Raw genomic sequence first — 19,456 nt, 5'->3', positions numbered from 1 at the left:
GGAAGCTATACTAGGAGAGGTTAAGTGGAGCTCTAGAGGACTGGACAAAGTCTGTGGTCTCAGTAAGCATCATGCATGATTACAAATAGTAATAATTTAAACAGAGTAACTGAAGGAGTGAGATGACAACGAAGGTCCCTCCCACTCTAAAATTCTAACTTATGCTGACTTTTCCAGAGGGCAACATTTCTACATGTTCCATCTTTCTATCTTTCCTAATATTTTTATCTCTTATCTAAGCTTCTTTCATTGATCACTCTCTGGACAGCTTTGTTTGGATATTTTCCGGGCTTATTTTCTGTACCAGGAAGACCTTGATTCTTTCCTTCTGTGTCGTATTTATTAGATTACTCTTCCAACTGTGTCTTTACCATCTTATTATCTTCTTTGCTATCTGGTTCTTTTCTTCATCCTGAGTATTTCCAGGTTTTAGTCATCTCTTCACCCTCCTTGTACTATTTTTTCCTATTATTTTTCTTCTTTTTAAGATTTCCCATTATTATAACAGTTTGAAAGCAAAATCAAGAGAAAGGAGAATGTGGAGAAGATCTTAGTGGAGACTGTAACCAGAGAAGTCAACCATATCACGAGGAAAGATGGCTGCTGGGAAGGGTGAAAACCAGTTATCTTGAAAGTACTGACTTTCAAGGCTAGAATTAGATCAACTTGTAGAGCACAGATAATGAGAGGGTGCAATATGATTGCCTAATAATATCTGAAAACACAGAAAGTGGGTAGGGAGTTTAAATTTTAAAGGTAGATAATATACTTACTTCTAAAAAGCCTGTGTATACCCGCACAGGTAAATGAAATTTAGAAGCATTGGTAATAAGTAAAATGTTGTTATCTATGTGCATGGATGATGTGGAAGGCATAAAAAACAGGGTAAAAATGTACCCTGATTCATTAGGAAGAATTAAGACTGGTTTGCTGAAGTTGTGAACCTAGGAAATGATGGGAGAGAAAAAAAAACAGTATGTCAGCATCATCTAGTTGATAGACCAGTAAAATTAAAAGTATGAGGGTTCCTGGACATACTTTAAACATTGTTTTGGCTTCTTCTGGTAGCAACACATCGTGAATGAGGATCGCAAAACTGAAAGTGTTAGTAAGGTAAATTGGCCTTTCCACAGGATCAGCAGGACTGTCTCGGATGTGAAATAATGTTGCAGCGTGATCAAATCCCAAATAACTATTCAAAAAAAAAAAAACAACAACAACAAAAAAAACATTTTTATTTCCATGTGTTAATTTAAAATCCAAGTTCTTTTCTTGTGAGTAATAATTCATGTTCAGCATTAAGAAATGTATTAGAGAATTAGAACTATGATATTTTAGTGATTTACCATGATTTAAAACAAAATTTAGCTTGCAAAATATTGAAATTTAATATAAAGAACCATTCTCTAATGAATTATATGTAATCAAACAATTAGAATGAAGAATGTATCAACAGAAAAAGCTTTAATCTACTTTGAAAAAAATCATGTTTATCATTGAATTGCAACCAGCTTTGTTAAAATGAATCCCTACCAAGTTGGATATTAAACTATTATTGGTTAAAGTATAATTAGAAAATGAACTACATATGTTACTGCCCATTTATAAAAAGTTATAATTCTAGAAGTATTTATGAGTTTATAAAGGAATATAAATAATTTTTTTTCAAGTGACAAAATACTAATGACAAGCCACAATCACTTACATGCTATAAACAGAATGACAGGAAGAAAATGGTTCGAATGATTTAAATATTATTAAAAAATCACAGATTCATTTTTGAATCATCAAGTTTTCATTCAAGCAAAAAATCACATCATCCCACTTACCTTTTTCTTCTAGGAGAGTAAAACATAAACAAAATATAGGAGGTTTTCTCCTTTGTACTTGAGGCTGTTTTTTCAACAATAATTCCATTGAGTTCATATAAACTCAGCTACTATTTTTAATGACTTAAAGTCATTTAGTAGGAAAACAGAATTTCCTGATTAGCAAAAAGTTACAAGGCTTATTTTAAAAACAAACTCACCCATCTAAAACTTCTGCTTGATATGGTATTTCGAGTTTAGAATAACTCTTTTCCTTTGCTTTAACAGTTATTTTCCCAGAAAACTGAGATGCTTTTCTTGCCTTTGATGCTAAAAGGAAATATAAAAAACAATCTCTGTCACCTATTATTACCGAAGAGAATGAGTGACTTTATATGGACTGACAAAATCGTAAAAAAAAAAAAAAAGTTGAGCTTTCAAATTGGCAAACAAAACACTTTTACAACACTTAAAATCAGATATCACATTTTTCATACAAAATTGGGAAAATGTTTTATTTTTCCTATAATAAGATAAACAGATAAGGAATTAGTAAGTGAATACAATTCAGGAGGAAAAACACTGTATATAAGCTACTTTTTTATAGTCACAGGCTTTGGTTTACTTACAGCAGAGTCCAGACCTTGGTACGATTAACATTTTAGGCCAGATTCATTCTTTGTTGTGAGGCTGTCTTGTGCGCTGTAGGATATTTAGCAGCATCCTGGACCTCTCCACTTGTTAGATTGTCAGTAGAATCCCTGCAGCTGCGACTACCAAAAATGTCTCTAGACATTGCCAAATATCCCCTTGGGAGGTAAAATTACCCTCCATTGAGAACTATTGGTTTATAGCTATACTGAGAAATAAATAATATTCCTTGTATGACTAGAGTCTTACTACGAACACCAATAAAGTAGCATGGTACAAGAAAAGTTAAGAGTCATCAGCTCTGACTTCTCATATTAGCCAATTCTAACTCACGGTATAGGAGGAGACAAAATCCCTTCCTACCATCACATTGTATTGTCCTCACAGATGAAGCATCAATAAAACCTTTAGATTTTGTAGCAGTTTTGAATAATTCCAACTGGGATTACATAAACGGATTCAGATGGGTCCAATCTGGGTACTCATTAGATGTTCCTTTCAAAGCAAATAAAGAAGCTGTTTATCCTCTTTAAAGTACTTTTGGAACATTTCCACTTATGACAAGAACTTATATGTGAGTTCTGCAAATGTGTGTCATCTAATTTCAGGACAAAAAAAGAACAAAGAAATGGTATGACATCTAGTATTTAACTATGTACAGATGATAACTTTAGATTTTTAAAATTTCCATCAAGGCTCTTGTTTCTTTCCGCTTGCTAGTTAGCCATTTCCATGCTGCTTTTAATTTTTCACTATTTGTTCCGATGTAAGGCTGATTACAAGGGCCACAATTTAGGCATTTCATGGTATATTATATTTTGGTAAATAAAGTGCTAAATTCTCAAGAAAATTTGGTTAAAAATCATAAAGAACAATGACTTTTGATGAGAAAGATGCTTGCTTGGCAAGTCAACACTATAGAGATAATATATATATAAGGTGCATTCTGAAAAAATTATAAGTTAAGTAAAATATACTTCCTGACTGATTTTCACAGCAATCTCAGAGAGGTATTTTGTGCTGGGATCTAGGTGGTGGCAGGTGAGGTGGAAGGTAAAAGGATTTCCCCAGGATATTAAAAACCCACATTTAAAAAACATAGCATTTGCTCTTAAAGGTGCTTTCCCTTTGCCTTCGTATTTAATTTTACATAATTTCTTTAAGAAACACTTATTTTAGAGTCTATGATCTCAGAAGACCCAACACTAATGACACACTGCATTTATCTGGAGAATGAAAACATTCACTGGGTTGTCAATACAGGAGCTGGAGAAGAGGAGCTCTTCATCCTCACAGAGCATGGGAGAACAAACTCGCACAACTGGGAAGGACAGGTCCTAAAGGTTCTTTGGGGTCAGGAATTAGCACTGGCCTCCTCTTCTCTGCATGAAAAGAGAATGTACCTGCTGATGCTGACACTAGTGTCATGAATGTGGTTTCTCAGTAGCATACAAGACAATTTACCACAGATTTGGAAATAACTGTGGCATCAATACCTTCTATAATACTTCTTGACAACTGTATTGTGAAGTATGCCGCCTACTTAATTTTGATTCCTTGGGAGTTTTCACTGAGCTCATGGGATGAATCCTAAGGCCAGCACCCAGCCTGTGTTCTTGCTACAGATCCTCCCAAGAACTCTCCACTGGCAAGCAGGAGGCACAGATGCTCTCACAAACGCTACACTCATCGATCAAATACTCTCATCCGATGAGCTGAGCTGTAAAATGTGGACTCTGAGCAGAGGTGGCATTATCATAAAGCCAACGTTTAAGCTTTATGGCTACTCACTTGCATGGGTTCCTATGAGAAAAGCCCTGTTCAGAGTTTCAGTTCTTATTTAATTACATACACAGTTAGGCAGTCATTAAGTCACTATTTAGAAAATTTTGTGACAGCAAATTCAATAAATGTTCTATTAAAGTGGGCAAAACTGAATAAAAACCTGCTATAAAACTGGTAAAGTCTGATTGACTTAACATTTCAAATGACAAAATATATATTACACAAGCTTGAAATAAGAGCTAATTTGACAATTTTATCATAAAGGTTATTTTAGCTTACGTAGGACCATCTGTCTTATTTATAAAAGGTAACATATGAAAATGTTACAAAGAGTATTTTTGCTCTCAAATTCAAACATGTTTCTGAAATTCAAATACATTATGACTTAATAATTATGGTAAATTATAATATAGATAGATGTGTAAAAGGGTTAGCCCAGATTACAGGATTTCAACCCTAATGTATTTGCTAATATTTTTCCATTGCTCATAGTGATTTAGCTTCATTAAAGTTATGGTATTTTCTTTCATGAATCAATCAAATAAGAGTTTGTGATGTTTACAGGAAAAAACCAGCCTAAGCAGTAATATAAATTCTGACTGTAAACTTGTCTGGATCTCTGTAACAGAATGTCAACATAGATGCTCTCTAGTTCATCAAAATAACACCACTCCATTAGAGAGAAAAAGGTGAATACTTGCCATCAAAACTAATGCTTGCAACCTTGGTGTATTTACTTTCCGAAGCTTTTAATGTAATTGGTTTAAAGTGTACCGTTACGGCATCATTTTGTGGCGTAGGTCGAACACTCTGCAAAGAGAAAAAAATACACACATGGCATTATTTTAGTCTAATGGTTCAGTTGCCTTATACTGGAAAGTATACTGGAAAAGTAAAGCAGAATAAAAATTTTAGAAGTTTAATTTATGTGGTCCCTCTAAATCGAGGAGGCCAAACTGGTAAAACTTCAAATTAATTTTATTAGAATATCTTTATGAAATAAAATGATCAGAGGCAAAAAAAAAGTATAACGTATTAGTAAGTGTAAGAATCTAAAAACTAACTAGTATATTGGGTATAAGTATATAAAACATTATAAAAGGTTATTTGCCAAATGAATGCCTAATTTATATATCAGAGAAGGTGACGTAAGGAAGACTTGTGGGTCCTTCTTAAAGAAATTCACAATACTAAATATAACACCGAGACTACATGCAGGTGAAGAATGAACATGAATTTGAGAGCTGGTGCCCTAGTGCCACAGTAGTTCTGCAGACTTCATTCCTAATGGCATTTTCTCTTCCTCTCTAGGCCACCATCATGTCAATGAGGCGCCCAGCTTTCCAGGGGCAGGGCAGCACTCGTGGCTATGGGATTGAGCAGTGAGGCAGACTGCAGGGATGTTCAACTTGGAAGAGGTCAGAGAGCGTTAGACTTAAAAAGTCAGATCTTTCTATTCAAACAACAAAACTTAAAATACCAAAACCAGGAAAATCTTGCACTTTGAGAGCATGCTTAAAAAATACATTTTAAGGTTACAGTTATTTTTTATTTTCTCACCGACACAAAGCATTTTCAATTGGAAGCGACTCTAAAGATCCCAACCTCTGTTTTACTTATGAAGAGAACCTTGTAATATTGAGTGACGTTTCAACAGTGAGGCATCAGAGGCAGAACTGGAAACTAGGTTTCCTGACTTGGTCCAGGGCCCTTCACCTGACATCCTATTGCGCAAATATGTATTCACAAAATCATGGTATTTTACACAAATCTTGCTCAAAAATCTTCCTTTATAATTCATTTTGAATCTTAATCTTGTCTGAATACCCTCCTGGGGTATTTGTTGAGTTTTCAAAGGCTTTATGAACTTGTCAAAGCCTGTCATTTCCTATAGAAAAGAACACTGATCTTTTCTGTGAAATTTATCAGGCATGCCCATTAACAGAGGCACAGTCAGATCCCCAAAAGGCACCAAGTTCTTCCCTCTGGCTCCCTGCCCACTCTTTTCACCTCATTTACAAAGGTGAAATCTGCCTAAACTGAACATCAAAGGGCAGTCCCCTGAGGGCACAATAAGTACCTAGAAGAGCCTAAAGAAAGACAGCTGTTTATTTCCCGTGCCACAGGGAATAAAACTGTTTATATAATAATGATCACAGCTACAGCTAGAGCTCTACCCTTTCCATGGTGGGTTAGTCCCCCACAGTTAGCAAGTCTTTACAGAGCCTAAAAGGATGGCTCTAAGGATGGTTCTGTGGTTTTATGCACTGAAAATCTTAACTCTTAATAGCCTAAGCTCTTGGCCTCAGGCTCTCTCAGCATCTTAACCCTTTTATCTTCCTGCCTTCTACTTTGAGAATTCCTTCTCATTTGCTTTTGAATCTCTAACTGGGGCTGGGAGTTAAATGATATATTCATATCAATATCTTTACTTATCAATAAGCTTTGCTGTTATTAATAATCCATTTAAAATACAAATTTCTTCATTCCCTGAAAGGCTCCTATATGTAACAATAAAAGAAAGTAGTTTGAACTGTAAGATAAACTATGAACTGGAGAAAGTTTCATTTTCCTATATTACCATATTAATACTTTTTCGAAAGAAAAGGAAAGCAGTACAAAAGTGATAATCCAGTAGCAAGCACTTTTGTGCAAGAAAAGCATATTAACTATTTAACTAGAAGTATGAGCCTGAGCCAGCTGTGCATGTACTATGGGGCTCACTTTCCTCACCTGTTAAAAAAAAAAAAAAAAAAAAAATCCTAGGGGATTAGATTATTTTCTGAGATCCCACCTATATACAAAATTTTGTGATCCAATTAATTTTGCTACATTTTTCAAATTAGCCACCTTTATCATGAGGTCAAGATTTGTTAGAGAGATGGTCTTATAAGTTTTGTAGTTTGCAGAGGACTTTCACAGATATGGCTCTTAATTCCTTTACTTGTTCTACTGAATATGATACAGCAACGATGGAATCTTGACCACTTTCCAACATGATTAAAGATCAGAAGTGGCAGTTCATCAGTAACAACCTTAATACTTTTTGAGTGTTATCAGCCTGTACAACACAGTGTCAGAAATAGTTAAGCAATGGTATTTGTTAAAATATATAAGTAGTAAGAGGTTAAGATAGTTGATGAAAAAAAGTGTTTTTCTCATATGAAACACATCACTTTAAGATTTTCCTTACCAGAGGAAAATTTTACATTCAGTATCATTACCTTAAACTACGTTGCACTAACATGTTGGGCTAGCAGTAAACAACAATTATTCAATTAACAACTCAACTGCCATTCTTTTATACAAATGGTCTGTATTATTTACTCATTATCATTAAAAACAAACAAACCAACAAACCTAAATTGGTTAAAAACCATTTTCCAAGGAAACAAAAACGCCAAAACAAAATACTTAACTAGTTGGCTCATTCTGGCGGCTTTAAATGAAAACTAATACACAATAATTACTTTATAATAAGCATATTTATATTAACGACTTGTTTCAGTGTTAGTCACTAACCATTGCTTATTCAAGGATAATCAAGAAGTGGAAAAAACATGGCAAGATTCCCGGGAAAGGCAGCTTGAATATGTTCTAAATATAGTTCCAGCCTTTTCTCACGACATTCAGGCCCAACTAATGTGAGACTCGAGAGTCCAGGACATTCTGCAACTACTTACAAAAGCACTTGAGCAAACAAAGAAAATAACCTTTCAGTATGCAACATTTTTAATAATTTGTGTACATATTCATTGAAGAATATATCAAGCTGATACTGATAAAATTAATAAGTAAATCTGTGATTCCTATTGATCAATTACCAAGGAAACCTCAAATAAATGTTCCTCTTAAGATATCTGAGGCAAACGTATTACGTCATTTAAAGAGCATTAAGGCTCTGAACGCTGAGGAAAACCATTTTCTAAAGATTGCATTACAGACAATATCAGGAGGGCCTGAACCTGGGCATCCTGTCCATTAAAAGGTGAGGAACTTATATTGGGAGTTGCTTACTTTAGCAACCCTATATTTAGAAAAAGACTGAATTTCCTGACAGAGAATTTTAAAAAAATCTCCAGCTTCTAGCATTACTTAGCACATCCGAAAACTTCTATGTATGTGTGAAATGGAAAGAGATAGGAACCCTTCTAAAAATGTATCAGCCCTAAGCCTGGTAAATGATGCAGAAAATGCTGAAACAAACAGGAAAACTTTGAGAAGCTCTCTTACAACTCAGTTTCACTGTAGGTTGGCTTGCCATGGTTCACATGGTGAAAAGTCTAAGCTGCCATCATTTCTCAAGTGGACCACTGCAACGCACTGTAACTATTCTTCTTTGCTTTCTGCCCTTGCAGCTCAGAAGTCCACCTTGCACAAAGTAGCTACAGTGATCTTTTATAACATAAATCAGATAATATCACTCTCTTGTTTAAAATCCTAGAATAATTTCCCATTGCACTTAGAATGAAACGTAAACACCTCCCAGAGCCTCTGGAAGGCCTGTTTGAAAGTGAGCTTGACAGGGGGAGGGGACCAATGCTGTATTCTCAGTACTTAAAGGTACAGCACCTGGCATATAGTTGATGCTCATTAAATATTTATTGAATGAATGAAGGGATGAGTGAAAGAGGAAAGACAAAACTATCAAAACACTGGCAGTTTGGGTTTTAGATATTATAAAAATTACATATATAGGTAAGTACAGATGTATAATAGATACACAGACATACAGATAGTTTTTAACAGAAATATTGACTATGAAATTGAAAGATATTCATAAAGACTTGATTGCTAAGTGGCATTATATATCTAACATTTTCATGTAACTTTTGAATTTTTTATAGTTGGATAAGTCACTTTTTTTTAAAAAAAAAAAAGCTCTCAGTTTTGCTATTTGGGAAACTAGAACCTGTGCACCTTATAGAGTTGTATTAAATAAGGTAATTCCTGCAATGATGCTAGCACAGTGCCTGATCCATAGTAAGAGCAAAAATATTTACCTAAAATGTATCCTACAACTCCTTAAAAAAAGAGAAAAGGAGGAACATGGGGCTATTTAATTCCATGTTGTAAATGAACTGAATACTCTTATTTTTTTCCATTCACATTCTTAGGATTAATTGCTAATTTCATTTTCCTATAAAATGTTTATTGAAAAAGACATGTGTTTCAGTCCATTTATTGTATGTGAAAAGTTAGGCCAGTTTTCTTGGGCTAATAAGTAACGGCACTTTCCCATCAAACCCCTAAATTAATGAAGAGAAATGACTAGTGGGAAGAAACGCTAGGTCAGATATCAGAACCCCACCCTGTCTGGACTTCAATCCTACTAGTGAGCAAGTTCACTGGGCATTAAGATGTGACTACCTGGGATGACCATCTCTTGCTTCCTCATATGAGGTTTGTACACTCTCCTCTCTTTGGTCTGTACTTCACCATCTGGTGGTAAAATCTGGGTTTGGCCATAGATGGCTGAAAGTCTGTTAATTCTCAAGCCTAAATGACCTATTTCATTTTATCCGAGTTTCCTGAATTTAGGTTTCCAGCATAAGCACAAATTATAATAAAAATATTCTGCTTTCCTTTTCCATGATTCCCTATGTATGTATTTTGGGGACCTCATCAGGGAGAGAGTTTGTGGGCCAAGGCAAAACTTGGATATCCCTGTCTTTTTATTTTTTGCCTATTAACTATCTAATGGCACCCCAATTCCACTACATAGCATAAAAATAATTTGCTCTATGTGTATGTATGAGGGGAAGAGAGGACCCTAGTTTATAATGTGCTATCTAAGGTAACTACAATAGCTGCCAGTTAGAGAGGGTGCCTATGAGAAGTGTTAAGAGCACTCTCCCATTACCTACCGCATTTTTTTTTGCTTCATTATTTCTCTTCCCAACTCATCTGATTCTTTTTTTCTTTTTACCTACCTATACCTTAAGTCTAACAACCAAACCCGATGGAATACTTATAAATGATTTTTCTTCTCACATGGCACACAGATCCTATAAATCAGGTTCTGATAAATCTTATCCGAATCCACAGGCCTTTTTATATGACCCTGCCTGAATAAGAACCTCATAAACTTTGGTTCAAACTTAGCTTGGAGGAGATCATCTACTTTCCCTCTCATCCTTAAAATCTGGGTGGTTAGAGGTAGAACAGGTTTCTCACATCACACTTAGAACCATAGTGTCACCAGGTCACTACAAAAAAGAATTATTTTACAGCAAGAGCTTAATTATTTTTAACTTTGTCATAAGCTTAAAAACAAAGAATATATAAATTAGGAAAAAAATAAGCAAAAACTTACTGTTATTGGTACATCTTTTGTTCCTGAATTTAATAAATGAAGATTTAAAACTTTTGGTAGATCTGTTAAAATTGAGGAAAAGAAATATTTCTTAAAAAGGTGTGCTTTATACTTTATAGCACGTTAGAATCTTTACCTTATTAGATGTCTAACTGAAGCTATTCTAGAATATGAAATACAATGACAATCACATTAATAAAAAGAAACATTACATAGGAATCACTTTACTCATAAGGGACATTGTGTATTTTAAGTAAGAACCATCCCCTTTTAAACAACTAGACCAAAAAAACAAAAAACACAAAAAAACCCCAAAACATAATTTTTTAGTGAACTCAGACATTACTAATCTTTCAGTTTTCCAGCAAAGCATAATGAACCAAATTAATAATGTACAATGTGAAATTATATTAAAAGCAAATCTAATTAAAAAAATATGGTCTATAATCCTAAACAACAAAATTTTAATTACATATGGCCCACATAAATCCCAAATTACAAGCACTCTTACTTTTTCCTTAATAAAAATATCTACTTGGTTGTTTTCAATTTTAGAATCTGAATTCTTTCTCTGATCTGGGATAAATTTTTTTATATTATGACACCATAATGCAATTTAATAATTCATACCTAAACAAAATCCAGAAGTAAATCTTTTGATTTCCTTTACTATAAAAAAAGATTTAGCATAACTGAATGAAGAATTGAATTAAGAAACTAGAAAACCACTTTCTGCCTCAATCTTTCATTTAAATGACTTAAGTTATCTCATGACCTTGTCCTTCCACCTGGTAAGCAATGCTACCCCCCTCAAAGGAGTGGGGTATAAACTTGTAAAGGCTCTGAGTCCCCAAAAAGAGATTTCCACAAGATCATGCAATCCACTGAGAAATGACTTTCAAAGCTGAACTACAAAGTATAGTAGAGCTACTCAGCACTGAATACAGGGATTGTTTTAAAAGACCTATAAAAATTTTCTCTCTCTCTCTTTTTTTTTTTTTTACCTTGTGTTCGTAGTGTACCAAAATCTAACATTTCGGTTGAGGAATAAATTCCAGGAGCTTGGAAAAAAGAAAAGTATATAATTATTTTTCACTCTGCTAGAGTAAGATGTACTGAAAACAAAACAAAACAAAACAAACTTGCAATTTCTTCAGTTTTCCACTAACCTGTTGTAACTTCAACCTCAACAGGAAGAATGATAAACTCTGTGCTGTCTGAAGCATTAGTCTTTATTCTTATGAAGGCTGTGTGATTATCTGCTTCTCTAGATGAAAAACTGGCTCTCATCACTCCCTTGGTTTCATAAGGAGGAATTTCCTGACAAGTTAACAGACTATAATGTAGCACAGCTTTTGTAATGTTGCAATACCACCATATTTTATTGAATTAGCTGACATCAACTGAAAGATGATTATTTTATATACCTACTAAGAAAAAAAACACTGCTAATTAAATAAATATGTAGCATATGCTCCAATTTTGGAGGACGTTAAAATGTGGAAAAATTTGCTTTCAAACTGATAAAATATGGTACGTAAAGTGAACAAAGTAAAATAAGTCAAATGATCTGAAAACGACCTGTCAGTTGCAAAATCACCACTAAAAGGTAAAACTAATCTACCATATCATTCATTCATTCATTCATTCATGAGACAGAGCCTCACTCTGTTGCCCTGGCTAGAATGCAGTGGTGTCATCATAGCTCACTGCAACCTCCCAATCCTGAGCTTAAGTTATCCTCCTGCCTCAGCCTCCCGAGTAGCTAGGACTACAGGTGCATGTCATCACACCCAGCTAGTTCTTCTATTTTTGTAGAGACATGGTCTTGCTCTTGTTCAGGCTGGTCTCAAACTCCTGACCTCAAGTGTGATCCTCCTGCCTTGGCCTCTCAGAGTGCCAGGATTATAGGCATGAGCCACTGCGTCCAGCCCAGTTTCAGTTATTTTTTAATGTGTTAGCTAGCAGTGCTTGGGTACATAACTCAGTCCTGAAATTCCCTAACCAAGAGAAATGTCACCATCAAAGGGAAATACTTTTCTAGAAGTCCACAGGAATCTCTGTAAATGATAACCAACAGGGCTTAGACTCTGCTTTCCTTTCACTTAAAACCTAACAAAACAAAACTTCCCAAGCAAATGCACAGTTTACTAGCTGCATTCAGTAAGGCTCTTGGCATGTAAGATAGCGTAAATTTTCAGTCTTGTATTAAGAGAACATTCATACATACACTAAAAGGAAGACTCATTGGGACAAAACTTTTTTTGAGGTGTAATTTTTTTCCTGGTTTTAGAACAATCTAGCTTCCTGGGGACTGACAGAGTTTCTCTGCACACATCTTTTAGCATATTTTAGGAAATCCTGTGTTCTAGAACTTACTGCTCTTCACTTACCTATGTTCTTTCTTTTTTTTTTTTGAGACAGAGTCTCAGTCTGTTGCCCTGGCTAGAGTGCCGTGGCATCAGCCTAGCTCACAACAACCTCAAACTCCTGGGCTCAAGCAATCCTCCTGTCTCAGTCTCCCTAGTAGCTGGGAATACAGGCATGCACCACCATGCCCAGCTAATTTTTTCTATATATATTTTTTAGTTGTCCAGCTAATTTCTTTCTATTCTTTTAGTAGAGATGGGGTCTCGCTCTTGCTCAGGCTGGTCTTGAACTCCTGAGCTCAAACAATCCTCCTGCCTCGGCCTTCCAGAATGCTAGGATTACAGGAGTGAGCCACTGCGCCTGGCCACCTATGTTCTCTTAATCTTTTAGTCTCAAAGTAGAAAATAGGTGATTGGAACCCTCCTGGAACACTAGAGATGGACCATCCACTTCCCAACTCTAGGAAGTTGACTTGGTTGCTGGGGTTTTCTCATGTACACTGAAAGGGGTTGAGGCCCATTGACTTTTCTCTCAAAGTTTGTAGGAATAAGAATTACTGTATCTTTTGTAGCCACTAGGAGTTTAAAACATTATGCTACTCTCTGCTACTGTGCATTATAGTTTTTGACAATTTAAAAATCTCAATTCTTATGTTTATTAGATGTCAATCATATTTCACAGGAAATTCTTAGTTCTTCTATCTAGAACTGTAATACATACAAATTTAATAGCTTATATCTAATCTTCTGGTGCGTTGTTTTATACACTATTTCTCCCAAAGGTTTTTCAAACAACAACATAATTTCAAGTTGAAACATTTTTGTGAAAGCATATAAATGGATTGTCCACTACATATTTCTTCTGCCAGTGTGTTTTTGTATTTTGGAAATTAACCAAATCACCGACTGACAAATATGTTTCTAAATGTTCAAATTGGGCCAGGCCCGGTGGCTCACGCCTATAATCCTAGCACTCTGGGAGGCCGAGGTGGGGAGGATCGCTAGAGGTCAGGAGTTTGAGACCAGCCTGAGCAAGAGCGAGACCCTGTCTCTACTAAAAAATAGAAAGAAATTATCTGGACAACTAAAAATATATACCAGAAAAAAAAAAAAATTAGCCGGGCATGGTGGTGCATGCCTGTAGTCCCAGCTACTTGGGAGGCTGAGGCAGCAAGATTGCTTGAGCCCCAGGAGTTTGAGGTTGCTGTGAGCTAGGCTGACGCCACAGCACTCTAACCCAGGCAACAGAGCGAGACACTGTCTCCAAAAAATAAATAAAAATAAAAAATAATGTTCAAATTGACATCCTAAAAATGTCACCTCCACGTTTTTTCCCTGGTTAAAACTGGTCAGAAGGCAGAATCGAGAGGCACTGTGTATATAACAGAATAATTAACAAAAAAACTTTGCGTGGTGGCTCAAGCCAGTAATCCTAGCTCTCTGTGAGGCTGAGGTGGGCGGATTGTTTGAGCTCAGGAGTTCGAAACCAGCCTGAGCAAGAGCGAGACCCCGTCTCTACTAAAATTAGAAAGAAATTAATTGGACAACTAAAAATATATAGAAAAAATTAGCCGGGCATGGTGGCACATGCCTGTAGTCCCAGCTACTTGGGAGGCTGAGGCAGGAGGATTGCTTGAGCCCAGGAGTTTGAGGTTGCTGTGAGCTAGGATGACGCCACGGCACTCTAGCCCAGGCAACACAGTGAGACTGTCTCAAAAAAACAAAAAAAACTTTGATCCTCCGAACTTATTCACGGTGGTAAAGTCAGTGTGTGTCTCCAATTACAGACAAGCAGTGATTTGAGTGACTGCATTTACCACAACTGCCTTTTCCCTCTGGTATTAAAGGATGGTAGACAACATTTAAAAAACTCTCATATGGAAGGAACCTTTACAAATAGGGTAGTTCTTACGTATTCTTTAATTCTTGGTTAATATTTTGCTAGTATTCTCCAAGAAAAAGTGATTCTCTAAGTATTGATATAAATTGTTAAGTATTCAACAATATTAAAAGTGGATGTAGATCACCTAAAAATTTTAAATTTTCTGAGTCATCACAGGTGCTTGATCAGGTTCCCTTTGCAAATGCCATCTTCTCTATCAACAGTGAATCTGAACATTCAATCCTCTGCCTTCAAAAATATAATGAATCCTCATATTTTAAATCTTAATGTAAAGCACATCATAAATGAGCAGATTTGGAGACAATTTTACCAATGTAATTCTGAGAAAGAATAGTTGAAATCACTTCCCTTCCACAGTAGGCTGAAATTCCCACCAATTTAGTTCATTGCTCTTTCTAAGAATTACTGCTTGTATTTTTCCCTCACTCTCTCATCCAATTTTCAAATACATTTGATACAAACTTAACATTAACACAATAATTAAAGAAAAGTCACCCATATTTCTTCAATTGATAAGGAGTTAAGTATTTTCTGGGGTCTTTAAGAAACGATCAGTTTCATGTGAGCACGCACAAGAGCAACTACATTATCACTCACCCACAGTTTTCTGGTACCTCCCTGTTGACCTGTTGGGAGTTCTAGGTGAAGGTCTCCTCCACTAGAGTACATTTCTACAACCTGGGACAAAAGGGCACATGATGGTTAAGTTCAAAATTATATTCTCTCCTTAGGTGATTTGCTATTGCACAGAAATAAGTTTGACATCCTAATTGTTTACCAGAAAAAATTTAAAAACATTTACAAACATAAATGTAAGAGATATTATATATCAGACTGTATCACTAAATTCAGTGCCCCATATTGTCTAAGCAATGGTAGTATTTTTAATTAAAACAAGGTAACTTTGAAAATTTAACTTAGAAACAGTGTATGTAGTTGTTTCAGAGACTAGATTTTAGAAAATAACAGGATACTTATTTTTCTTTTGTCCAAAGGACATAATTTATGAAAATTATCAGGTTTTAGAAATACAAATTTTATATTTCTTATAGTAACACAAGTGCTTCTTTATTATACATCTGTAACAGCAGATCAAATAACTATCATAATTGTGAAATAATGAAGAACATGAATATTATTCTGAGATATATACAATAATTCTAATGCAGTGTGAAAACATTTGGTTTTTACTGGTAGCAAAATTAGGTACTAATACGTCTGTGGCTTATGTCTACACTTGTGATTTTTTTTTTTTAAACAGTTTTATTGGGTTATCACTGATGTACAATAAACAATACATATTCAAAGTATACGACTTGATAAATCCTGACATGTACACAAGCATGAAACCATCACTGCAGTTAAGATATTAAATATACCCCTTACCCCTAAAAGTTTCCTTCTGCCCTATTATAATCCATCCATCCCTCTCTGACCACTCCTCTTCCTATGCAACCACTGATCTGCTATCACTATAGATTAGCTTATATTTTCTATAGTTTTATATAAGTGGAATAACACACATGTATTCATGTGTGTGGCTTCTTTTACTCAGTGTAATTATTTTGAGATCCATCATGTTGTACATATTCACAGTTCATTTCTATTTCATGACTATACCACAGTTGTTTTTTATCCATTGATATACTGATGGACATTTGGGTTGTTTCCAGCATTTGGCCATTAGAAAAAAACTGCTGTAGACACTGAGTAGAGGTCTTGGTGTGGACATTTACTTTCCTTTCTGTTTCCTGGGAACAGAATGGGTCATATGGCAGGAGACTTTCCTTTAAAGGCAGGTAAGCTAATCCTAGCGCCTAGAAAGAAAGAATTTATTTAACTCAAATTTGGGGTGAAGTATGAGGATGAGTAGAGAACTTTTACTTGTTTTATCACAAAAAGTTCTCCAGGAGTGAATAAAAAAGGCCAAAGCAAGAAAAATGGCAATCTTTTAGTATAGGCTTAAAGTTTTTATATTGCTATAAAAATAATGCATTTAGCAAAGACTGATGAAGATTTTTCTTTGAGTATTATTACTTGCCTCTTAAGACAGTGCTCTTCTATAGTATTTATTGTATTAATAATAATAGCACCTTAACCGATGCGGTGCCTGTATAACTTTTTCTGAAAACCAGAAAACACCACATATTATTTCATTTAATCTTTCAAGGTATCAAGGAAACAAGCATAACAAATGTTTGGAAACAGAAGATTAAATGTCGGCTACTGATAACAGGGACAATGAATAAGGAAATAGAGATAGAAAAAATTTAAATTACAAAATAAAAGGAAAGATTATATTAAAATTAGGAACATGACACATTCCTGATTTTTAGTCCAGTACTATTTGTCCTAATTTAATATAGTTTAGGGAAAAAAGGAAGCCAAACATTATATGCAATATATAATTTGTGTAGAGAAGTCCCCACGAAAATGTTTCTGTGCTCACATACATACATGCAAACGCACAGAGGAAGGTCTGAAGTGACACACACTAAGGTGATAGGAATGGTGTCTATGCGGAAGGAATTCGGATTGGAGCTGTGCTATCCATGCAGTAGCAACCAGCTACACGTGGTTATTTACACCTAAATTAGTTGAAATAAAATAACATTAAATGTTCAGTTCTTCAGCCACCTAGCTACCAATTCACGTGCTTACCAGTCACATGTGGCTAGTGGCTATTATGCTGGACAGAGCAGATACTGAACTTTTCCACCATCCCAGAAAGTTCTGTTGGATAGCGCTGGACTGGAAAGCAGGGAGTTCAAGGGGACTTTTGCTTCACTCATATCTGAACTGTTAATGTTTTTTTTTCAGGGAGAGTATACTTATGTGTTTGTGTTGTATAATGAACAAATCAGATGCATTTTCTTGCTTTATAATATCTTCTTAAATTTAAGGACAAGACTAATGACACAGCATAATTTATTATAGGATTATCAGGTTAAGAGTGTCTTCCCAGATAAACAATCTTTATGGGTTCTAGGACGGCAACTTGGCTTTCCATTTGCTCTTTTCCATTTTGCTGGTGAAAAGTGCATTGTGGTAAATCTTGAATTAAAATGTTATAATTGGAAAAAGACTAAATGAATTGAATTCAAAGAGATCACTGCTTGATACTCCAAAGGCTATAAAGGCTACTTAAACAGCAATTGTAGACAGACCAGCATTCTGCCAAGTCCTTTAAGCTGAAAACAGTCAAGGAAAGAAAGCATCAAGAATTTCTGAGGTTTCTGTACAGATTTGTGATAACAATTAGCCCAGAACAGGGAAAATACAGCATTACCTAAAGTAGCAAAAGGACATCAATGGCAGAGGGATCCTGAAAACAGTTTTCACTTGTAAAAGCAGGACACAAGAGCAGGGTCCTCTTTTGTGATGAAGATATCTAGCTACAAAAATTAAAACTGGGGCAGAGTATTTTTTATCAGTAGCTGTCCTCACCTAATGTCAACCAAATGTTAGAGAGAGACTTCTTTCGTGCTGCTTTTTTTTTTTTTTTTTTTTTTTTGAGACAGAGTCTCACTCTTTTGCCCAGGCTAGAGTGCCGTGGCGTCAGCCTAGCTCACAGCAACCTCAAACTCCTGGGCTCAAGCAATCCTTCTGCCTCAGCCTCCCGAGTAGCTAGGACTACAAGCATGTGCCACCACGCCCGGCTAATTTTTTCTATATATTTTTAGTTGTCCGATTAATTTCCTTCTATTTTTTTTCAGTAGAGACGGGGTCTTGCTCTTGCTCAGGCTGGTTTTGAACTCCTGAGCTCAAACAATCCGCCCGCCTCGGCCTCCCAGAGTGTTAGGATTACAGGCGTGAGCCACCGCGCCCGGCCTACCGGCTCGTGCTGCTTTTGCTTATAATTCCTAAGCATTTCACTATTCAGGCCCTGAAAAATCTCCTCTTGTTCCTTTTCATTTCCCCTTTCATTGTTTATAAACATTTATACGAGGGGGTTCTAGGATGACAAAAACCATTTTAGTTGCCCTGTACTTACGACAAAATACATTATTCTTCTTCCTCCACCTGTCATTTTCTCTCTTTTTTTTTTAGACAAGGTCTTGCTCTGTCACCTGGGCTAGAGTGCAGTAGCATCATCATAGCTCACTGCAACCTCAAACTCCTGGGCTCTCAAGTGATCCTCCTGCCTCAGTCTCCTGAATAGTTGGGACTACAGACACACACCACCATGCCTGGCTAATTTTTCTATGTTTTGTAGAGATGGGGTCTTGCTCTTGTTCAGGCTGGTCTCAAACTCCTGGCCTCAAGCAATCCTCCTGCCTCAGCCTCCCAAAGTGCTGGGATTATAGGCATGAGCCACCATCTCCAGCCTCCACCTGCCATTTTCAAGCTACTGTTCAGTCAGCATTGGTTCAAAAGAACTCTATGGCCCTGGGTATAGATATCATGGACTATTCTGGAAAACATTCACATCTTTTAACACAGACAACACAACTAGAAGCTATCATGGCTACACGTTATAGAGCTGGAAGTCACTGGGACGTAAGGTGGGGATTTTAGGAAATCTCGGAAGGAGTGACACTAGCCACACCCATTGTGGAAGAGACAGGAGCAAGTGAGGGGAGATTTCAAATCTGAAAACAATTACTACTAGATGACCGGGTAA

At 35.9% G+C, this 19,456-nt stretch overlaps 1 protein-coding gene across 1 annotated transcript in view; it reads right to left on the bottom strand.

Annotated features, from left to right (window-relative positions):
• TMEM131 (transmembrane protein 131) overlaps nt 1–19,456 on the bottom strand; it is a 244,454-nt gene that overhangs the window by 60,547 nt on the left and 164,451 nt on the right. The window contains exons 8-15 of the mRNA XM_012641982.1: nt 15,430–15,510; nt 11,730–11,880; nt 11,565–11,621; nt 10,561–10,622; nt 4,946–5,054; nt 2,030–2,138; nt 1,039–1,192; nt 774–944 (exon numbers count right to left, since the gene is read on the bottom strand). Of these exons, the coding sequence (XP_012497436.1) occupies nt 774–944; nt 1,039–1,192; nt 2,030–2,138; nt 4,946–5,054; nt 10,561–10,622; nt 11,565–11,621; nt 11,730–11,880; nt 15,430–15,510 (894 nt within the window). The remainder of the gene's footprint in view (nt 1–773; nt 945–1,038; nt 1,193–2,029; nt 2,139–4,945; nt 5,055–10,560; nt 10,623–11,564; nt 11,622–11,729; nt 11,881–15,429; nt 15,511–19,456) is intronic.

This window comes from Propithecus coquereli, unplaced genomic scaffold (assembly GCF_000956105.1).
Source record: "Propithecus coquereli isolate 6110/MARCELLA unplaced genomic scaffold, Pcoq_1.0 Scaffold171, whole genome shotgun sequence".
In the NCBI taxonomy this organism is placed as follows: Eukaryota; Metazoa; Chordata; class Mammalia; order Primates; family Indriidae; genus Propithecus; species Propithecus coquereli.
Note: the sequence above shows the minus strand (reverse complement) of the source record. Positions and strands in the feature narration are given on the sequence as shown.